This window comes from Alosa sapidissima, chromosome 12, assembly GCF_018492685.1.
Source record: "Alosa sapidissima isolate fAloSap1 chromosome 12, fAloSap1.pri, whole genome shotgun sequence".
NCBI classification, from domain to species: Eukaryota; Metazoa; Chordata; class Actinopteri; order Clupeiformes; family Clupeidae; genus Alosa; species Alosa sapidissima.
The window spans coordinates 36,594,521-36,603,666 of NC_055968.1; the positions used below are offsets into that span (position 1 = coordinate 36,594,521).

The window sequence follows — 9,146 nt, forward strand, 5'->3', positions numbered from 1 at the left end:
TTCTTTGTGCGTCTGTCTGCTGTAGAAACAGTTCTTTGTGTGTGGGTGTGCTGTAGAAACAGTTCTTTGTGTGTGGGTGTGCTGTAGAAACAGTTCTTTGTGTGTGGGTATATACTGTAGAAACAGTTGTTTGTGTGTGGGTATGTAGAGACAGTTATTTGTGTGTGTGTGTGTGTGTGTACCGTATTAATGTGGATTTTGAACTAATTCTAGTGAACATGAAAAGATTACACACAGGAAGCATTTTCAATTCTGTTATTAGTTTATTTATTTATTTATTAGAGTTTTCAATTATGTTATTAGTTTATTTATTTATTTATTATAGTTTACAATATTACATTAGAATTCAATGTTATTAGTTTATTTATTTCAGTCTAATTTCCAGCTTTTTCTAAATACGCTGTAAAACATAATTAAATACATTTTCAAGATGGTCAAGTTTTTTACAATATTAAATTAGAATTCAATGGGACCTTCAGCTGCAGAGAGAGAAGCTGCTTTAAGCAAAAGGACATGGGCATGACGGGGATCAGCTTTAGATGTGGAAACAGGAAGCACTCAGCCTGTGGGAGGAAAAGCCCTGATTCAGCCCCCGATGCAGCCCACACACACACACACACACACACACACACACACACACACACACACACACACACACACACACACACACACTCACACACACACACATTCATATGGGATCAATAGGAAGGCCCCAGGTTAGGACGAAGCATTGATGAGATTCTCTAGTCATGTGTATAATCGATCATACAAACTCTTGGTTATGATCCTGAAGGCTGGTTGATCTCGTGTAAGATGGAAGAGATTTCGTTTTTGGAGAGGGGGATCTTTTCTCTGGACAGAGAACACTTTCGCTTCCCTCTGGACAGATAATGTTTGTTATTAATATTAATACATGTGATCCGAAGTGATCTCAGTGGATCTCCTGGGCTACACAGTCTTTCAGCAGAGTCCACTCGGAGAAGTGTCGAAGTGTCATGAGAGTAGTCATGGGAACGCAGAGAAGTGTGTGTCCACTCTGACAGAGACTGACCGATGCCACCCTGCTGCTGCTGCTGCTGCTGTTGCTATGATACTCTAATGATGCTCTAACGCAGGCTGGCCACTCAGAGGGTCTAGAGTCACGCAGCTCTGGGCACCTCTAGAGGGACAAGCCTCTGCACAGGTCAGACCTGTAGGGGGCGCCCTTAGCAGACATGCCTCTGCACAGGTCAGGCCTGTAGGGGGCGCCCTTAGCAGACATGCCTCTGCACAGGTCAGGCCTGTAGGGGGCGCCCTTAGCAGACATGCCTCTGCACAGGTCAGGCTGGACATCAGAACCACACCGCAAGGGAATTTAAAACGTTTTGGCTTGTTTGGTACCCATTAGGCTCTCTGAACTATAAACCTCTTCAAAGACTGAAAGGTCTTATTCTGGGGGCGGAGGGGTATTGGGGGGAAGGGGGGGCAGTCCTATCTTGCAGAGTGCTGATTTATTCCCAGGCTGCAGGAGAGGTATGTTGCATTTAAGGGTTTACTTTGGCTGGGTTTGGCCGTCTTTGTTGAGGAGAGGCGAGCTGTGTAAGTTGGCATGAGACGGTTTGGGAGACTCAGTCCTGTGAGATCTCTGAGCGGTCAGCAGGCCAGAGGGGCAGAACTGGCATCCTCATTTGTCATCCTCGTTGGCATACACACCCGCCTCCCAGCGCAGTGCCATCCTGTTCTTGTGCCGTGTGACGCGGGTCGCCTCCAATACCTACAACACAGATATGGAACAGGTAGGGAACATCAGTTGGGTTTGAACCACCATGACACAGATATGAGGTAGAGAACATCAGTTGGGTTGGACCACCATGACACAGATATGAGGTAGAGAACATCAGTTGGGTTGGACCACCATGACACAGATATGAGGTAGAGAACATCAGTTGGGTTGGACCACCATGACACAGATATGAGGTAGAGAACATCAGTTGGGTTGGACCACCATGACACAGATATGAGGTAGAGAACATCAGTTGGGTTGGACCACCATGACACAGATATGAGGTAGGGAACTAGTTGGGAGACACACATTACATCTCACCTCGTGAGACACTCATAATATCTCACATATCTCACCTCGTGATTTACGTCGTCAGAGGGCTGGATCCCAGCATACTGTGGGAGACGGAGAGGAAAGGGTCAGGATATTACATCATCAGGATATTACATCACTTCCTTTGACAATGACACAAGTTTTCCTGAGTGTTGAAACATTAGAGAGGTGGTACGAGAGCTCAGCTAGTCAAGCGACGTCCGGCCAACAAAAGGCTCATGGGCTTCTTATCCAGACAGTGCACACACACACACACACACACACACACACACACACACACAGGGATTTATTCTTGTGTAACTGACTGCAAGTGGAAACCAGAGCGTCTGTCTGTCTGTGGGCTGCTCAGAGTGTCTGTCTGTCTGTCTGTGGGCTGCTCATCAGAGCATCTGTCTGTGGGCTGCTCATCAGAGCATCTGTCTGTGGGCCGCTCCGCTGCTCCAGTGAGGAACTAAAAGCACCAACATTTTGGGTTCACAGTGGTCATTAGGGAGAACCTGTGTTTTATCACCTCTGCACTGCAAGTCAGTATAGATGAAGCATCTGCTTACTGAGTGTACATTTTAATGTAAAGTATATGTAAAGCTAATGCAAATGTATATTATATGAAGGTAAATGTATGTGTAATGTATATGAAGGTAATTGTATGTGTAATGTATATGATATGAAGGTAAATGTATGTGTAATGTATATGGAAGGCAAATGTATGTGTAATGTATATGGGAGGCAAATGTATTTGTAATGTATATGAAGGTAAATGTTTGTAAGTGTAGGCTATGTGTAATGTATATGAAGGTAAATGTATGTGTAATGTATATGGGAGGCAAATGTATGTGTAATGTATATTATATGAAGGTAAATGTATGTGCAATGTATATGGAAGGCAAATGTTTGTAAGTGTAGGCTGTGTGTAATGGATATGAAGGTAAATGTATGTGTAATGTATATGGGAGGTAAATGTTTGTTAAGTGTAGGCTATGTGTAATGTATATGAAGGTAAATGTTTGTAAGTGTAGGCTATGTGTAATGTATATGAAGGTAAATGTATGTGTAATGTATATGGGAGGTAAATGTTTGTAAGTGTAGGCTATGTGTAATGTATATGGGAGGTAAATGTTTGTAAGTGTAGGCCATGTGTAATGTATATGAAGGTAAATGTTTGTAAGTGTAGGCCATGTGTAATGTATATGAAGGTAAATGTATGTGTAATGTATATGGGAGGTAAATGTTTGTAAGTGTAGGCCATGTGTAATGTATATGAAGGTAAATGTTTGTAAGTGTAGGCTATGTGTAATGTATATGAAGGTAAATGTTTGTGAGTGTAGGCTATGTGTAATGTATATGAAGGTAAATGTTTGTAAGTGTAGGCTATGTGTAATGTATATGAAGGTAAATGTATGTGTAATGTATATGGGAGGTAAATGTTTGTAAGTGTAGGCCATGTGTAATGTATATGAAGGTAAATGTTTGTAAGTGTAGGCTATGTGTAATGTATATGGGAGGTAAATGTTTGTAAGTGTAGGCCATGTGTAATGTATATGAAGGTAAATGTTTGTAAGTGTAGGCTATGTGTAATGTATATGGGAGGTAAATGTTTGTGAGTGTAGGCTATGTGTAATGTATATGAAGGTAAATGTATTTAAGTGTAGGCCATGTGTAATGTATATGAAGGTAAATGTATGTGTAATGTATATGGGAGGTAAATGTTTGTAAGTGTAGGCCATGTGTAATGTATATGAGTGTAGGCCATGTGAAAGGCATGTTCACTGTGTGTTGAACTCACAGCGTTCTCCTCCAGCTTGAGTTTGGCCCGGTGCTCCTCAAAGCCCTCCAGTAGCGTCTCCGTCAGGCCTCGGGGGGAGGTGGGGGTGTGGGGACCCCCCAGCATGTCCACACTCCTTCCCCGCTCCAAACGCCCCCGGGCCGTCACCGCCGAGCTCAGCCTCTGGTTCCCCCACGGCTGGGCCGTCACTATGGAGACGGAGGGGAGCCGGGAGGACGGGCGGGGAGCAGGCGTGTGGAGGGGCTTATCTGCACAGAGAACACAGCAGCAGGAAACCACCGTGAGTGACGCACACTCTCACAGGTCATGGGAACGCAGAGAAGTGCCATGAGAGTTGTCATGGGAACGCGGAGAAGTGTCGGGAGAGTCGTCATGGGAACGCGGAGAAGTGTCATGTTGAGAGAGTCGTCATGGGAACGCAGAGAAGTGTCGTGAGAGTCGTCCCAGCTTAGAGTGATGTCATTTTACGATGAGGCTGTTCACATTCTCAGCCTGACCTGACATGGGGCCATATCAGATGGGAACACCCAAGATCTTCTACAGCACGCCTCAATAACGCTGTTTACAACATAATCATTACAAAAATATTTAGTAAATTAGCCATTTACATTATTAAAGGTATTTTATGTCATCAAGGTCTTTTGTTCTGAATGTCTTTACAAATATAAAACTTTAGTCATATAAACATTCAGTACCACATTTTGAACTGCGGGTGGCAGGCTTTCATAATAAGAAAGGTATCAACTATATTGCAAAAAATCTTGAAAGGTCTTAAGAATTCAGATTTTGGCACTTTATTGGTTGGTGGCCAGGTGCCAGTTCTTGCATGCGTTAATATGTAACATGTAGAGGAAGACTCTAACTCTAAGTTTCAGTGCTGTTCCTGCACATGTGATTCGACCAAAGTACAACAGGGACATTAACACAGTGAGTCATGTTTTGACCATCTTGCCCATAAAAAAGTGTCACCTCAGCACTGTGTACGACACAACACTAATCTGGGAGTATCTGAGAGCCGTGTGAGTGACAAGTGTCAATCATGAGAGTGGCACAGTTATCATGGTTACCTTACCTGATGGGGCCATTCTCCTGGTGTGGTAGGTGTCCATGCTCCAGGAGTACGATGACCTAGAACTCACAGGCTGTAAGGGTTCCTCAGGCAGAACCTGTTGTTTAGGAGGTTCTGCCGTCTCGGCAACACTTGGCTGCCATGTTGTGGTGTTCTCCTCATAGCTTTGCTTGAGGCCAGGCGGTTCTGTTGCGTGTGTTGGTGTCGTTGTGGTGACCACCTGTTTCGAGTCGTCCACATCATCCAGGCCTGTGTCCAGGGAAACGGACCGGCCGCGAGACTCCCGCAGCTCCAGGTACTCCTGCTCTCGCTTCAGGTCCCGCTCGATGTCCTGGCGGATGAGGTCCGGAGCGTTCTGCAGGCACTGCTGCAGGTGGGTCTGCTCCAGGTGCGTCTGCTCCAGGTGCGTCTGCTGCAGGTGCGTCTGCTGCAGGTGCCTCGTCCACTGAGGCGGGGGCCGGCTCTCCTTCTCCTGCCCCACGCCGGAGAGGGAGGACAAGCTGGCGGAAGAGAAGGCCCCCATAGATGACCGGGAAAGGGCCGATGGCCTCGGCAGGACGCTCGAGGCGTTGATGGCAGATTGGCGCGTGCGGTAGCTTGGTAGCTCGATCGCTCGGCTCACGGGCAGCTCGGCAGGCTCGGGGTGGCGGTGTGGGCAGCACGGCGACAGGTCCTTCTCCTCCTCCGCCCCCGACGGTTCGGACGTCTCCACAAACACGGACCAGCTGTCGTCTCTGGCGCCAGACGAACTCTGCGAGATGTCCAGCTGTTTGGCTGCCGACGGCAACGAGGCCGACGGGACCTGCTCGAACAGCCTCCTCCTCTCGTCCACGTCGTAGATGACCGCGCGGGCCTTGGCGGCTACGCCCTGGCCAGTGGCGGCCTCCTCGCGCTCCATCTCGCGCTCGATCTCGCGCTGGATGAGGAAGCTGACGCGGCTGCTCTCCTTGGCCTTGACCGCCCGGACGGGACCGGGCGGCGTGGGCAGCGAGAGCAGCGGCTTGGTCTTGATCTCCACCATCTCCACAGAGCTGCTGTGGCGGATCCCTCTCGCGCGGCGAAGGCTCTCCTCCCGCTCCTGAGCCATGCGGATCTCCCGCTCGATGGGTGTCTCCCGGGCGACGCGCGCCTCGCGCTCAGCGGCCGTCTCCGGAGAGGAGTCCGGCGGAGGGCTGCTGCTGGCGTCGCTGCCGTCCTCTCCGATCTGATCCCCCAGGCCGGAGTCCAACTCGGTCACGCCGCTCCGCTTCACGGCGTCTTGGTCTTCGCTGACCTTCACAGTCACCGCGTTGCTGACGAAGACGTCTTCGCTGCTGAGCTGACTGGACAGCGATTGGCTGCGGCCCGCGTGGTTAGTCGTCCTGCTCTCCTTCGAGACGTCGTCCAGCGCGGCACCACTGCCCTCAGCAAACATGTACCTGCGCAGCTCAGTGGGCACCTGGGTCTCGTGCGGCTGCAGCAAGGTGTGGGGGGTGTACGTCTTCGGGGCAGGAGAGTGGCCAGTGGACGTTGGGGCATGAGAGTGGGCGGCGTCTGTGGCTCTCCGTACGACAGGACTGCCTCTGGACTGCTCCATCATGAGGAACTGCTTGCGGGCCGAGTTGAAGTCGATCTGCTGCTCGTCGATGGTGCCGGGCTCCGCTGGCGTGGGTTCAGCTGCGGGGGTGGCTGTGCTGTAGCAGATGCTGAAGCCGTCCACTAGCCTCTGGGGGGCGCTGTTGAGGTCCAGGCTGTCCAGCGCGCTCCACTGCTCCTTAAAGCCGTGGCTCTTCCTGGGCGCCTGCTCGCGGATGATCTCCTTCCTGTCCACCTTGACCACTTCCCGCTCCTCCGCCGCCGCTCTGGACACGACCGTGTTCTCCACGCGGTAACGGGCGTCGCCGTTGCTCTCCTCGAACAGCTTCTCGGGTTTGTGGCCGGCCGCGTACGTCTGGAGCTTGTAGCTGCTGTCCAGCTTCAGAGTGGCCAGCTTGGCCTGCCGCTCGGGCGAGACCATCCACTCCTCGTTCTTCTCGGCCTCCGGGCTGGTGGGGTCGTCCACAAACGAGTAGAAGCCCGTGTGCGAGCCCACGCTGCTTGTCGGGGTGCCCGGCGTGGTGCTGGGGGTGCTGGGGGTGCTGCTGCCGCCGCTGCCCGCTGACCAGGCCTCCCCATCCCCCGACGTCTCGGCCACGGCCACCTGGCGCGACACCACCACCACGTCGTCCAGGTCCTCGCCCGGCGCGGCGGAGACGGAGATGGAGGACTGCGTGCGGGTGACGGAGATGCCCTCGAAGCCCAGGCTCTCCTGAGACTGACCGTCCCACCTGCGGTCCTGAGACTGACCGTCCCACCTGCGGTCCGGCGGGAAGGAGAAGGCCTCTGCGGTGGTGGGGCTGACCATACTGCGCAGCTCCAACAGCTCCAGGCGCGGAGACAGCGGCTTCAGCTCCCATTTGCGCGGCTTGCTGGGGGTGGACATCACAGGCTCCATGGCCTCGGCCTCCGGGGGGCGACAGGGGGCAGTGGGGGGGTGCTGGGGCAGGTGTGGGTGTGGGGGGGGGGCAGGAGGAGGCGGGGGTGGGCGTGGAGATGGAAAGGGGTATGACCGGATCAGTGGAGAGTGCAGAGCAGGACCCAGCGCATCCCGTGAGGGGGCAAAGGTCAACTGCCTCTGGAAGAACCAGGAAGAGGAGAAGAGAATATGGCATATTAAAATACAGAACCAGGAAGAGGAGAAGAGAATATGGCATATTAAAATACAGAACCAGGAAGAGGAGAAGAGAATATGGCATATTAAAATACAGAACCAGGGAGAAGAGAAGAGAATATGGCATATTAAAATACAGAACCAGGAAGAGGAGAAGAGAATATGGCATATTAAAATACAGAACCAGGGAGAAGAGAAGAGAATATGGCATATTAAAATACAGAACCAGGAAGAGGAGAAGAGAATATGGCATATTAAAATACAGAACCAGGGAGAAGAGAAGAGAATATGGCATATTAAAATACAGAACCAGGGAGAGGAGATTGCAGAGGAGAGAGGTGTGTTCTAGGATCAACTGCATTCCACCCCATCTTCTGTACTGTATCTCTATAGGTGAAAACAATCTGAAAAGTGAGCCCATATAACCCAGCCACATTATAACCCAAGGGAGCCCATATGACCCAGCCACATTATAACCCAAGGGAGCCCATATAACCCAGCCACATTATAACCCAGGGGAGCCCATATAACCTAGACACATATGACCCAGCCACATTATAACCCAGGGGAGCCCATATAACCCAGCCACATTATAACCCAGCCACATTATAACCCAGAGAGGGGCCTAGTGCTGGAGCTCTGCAGAAAGGATGTTTGTCCCACAAAGCGTGTTGCGCCCCTCCCTCCTGTAGGGGCAAGAAGGTGTGGACATGACTCTGTCTGGGGATTTATACTGCGCAATTAACAATGAACCTCTGTCTTAAAGTCCTCCTTCACAGATAACAGTCCACCTGGAGAATTGTTTCACCTGAGCAGGTTATACCTGCTTAGCGCTTGGTCACTTGTGAGCCAGATGCCAAGTCATCTGCAATAAAAATACTTGTGGCCATGCCAAGGGAATAAAATGGCACAACGGCTTCAGAGAGTTTATGATTTTCCAGAAGGAACTAAGAGGGAAATACTCCCATCAGGCGACCTCATATGAAATATGTCTGAATATTTTAGAAATACACTAAACCAGAAATACTCCCATCAGGCGATCTCATATGAAATATGTCTGAATATTTTAGAAATAGGACTTATAGATGCTGTTTATGAAACATGTCACACATTATTACTGGCTATGACATCATTATTATGCTCATATATGTCCATATGACCACAGCCATAGCTACATGTTCACATGATCACTGAGCTGCATAAGAGCTACTTTATAACCTATGTAGGCTATGAGGATGCTTTATAACAGGCTATGAGGCTACTTTATAACATCTGTACTTTATAACATCTGTAGGCTATGAGGCTACTTTAACATCTGTACTTTATAACATCTGTAGGCTATAAAGCTACTTTATAACATCTGTAGGCTATGAGGCTACTTTATAACAGGCTATGAGGCTACTTTATAACATCTGTAGACTATGAGGCTACTTTATTGAATTTACTTTCTTGAATTTCCCCTAGGGATCAATAAAGTATCTATCTATCTCTATCTATCTAACCTCTGTAG

At 49.7% G+C, this 9,146-nt stretch overlaps 1 protein-coding gene across 4 annotated transcripts in view; it reads right to left on the reverse strand.

Moving 5' to 3' along the window:
- Positions 1 to 374: 374 nt before the first annotated feature.
- LOC121677812 (mitotic spindle positioning) overlaps positions 375 to 9,146 on the reverse strand; it is a 13,011-nt gene continuing 4,239 nt past the window's right edge. For 2 of the 4 annotated variants that reach the window (XM_042056834.1, XM_042056833.1), the window contains 4 exons: positions 4,951 to 7,600; positions 3,879 to 4,126; positions 2,119 to 2,157; positions 375 to 1,753 (listed from right to left, as the gene is read on the reverse strand). In XM_042056834.1, the coding sequence (XP_041912768.1) occupies positions 1,664 to 1,753; positions 2,119 to 2,157; positions 3,879 to 4,126; positions 4,951 to 7,420 (2,847 nt within the window). In that variant the 5' untranslated portion in view covers positions 7,421 to 7,600 and the 3' untranslated portion in view covers positions 375 to 1,663. Of the gene's footprint in view, positions 1,754 to 2,118; positions 2,158 to 3,878; positions 4,127 to 4,950; positions 7,601 to 7,946; positions 8,168 to 8,233 lie in introns of all 4 variants that reach the window. The other 2 variants (XM_042056830.1, XM_042056831.1) reach the window with 2 other exon arrangements.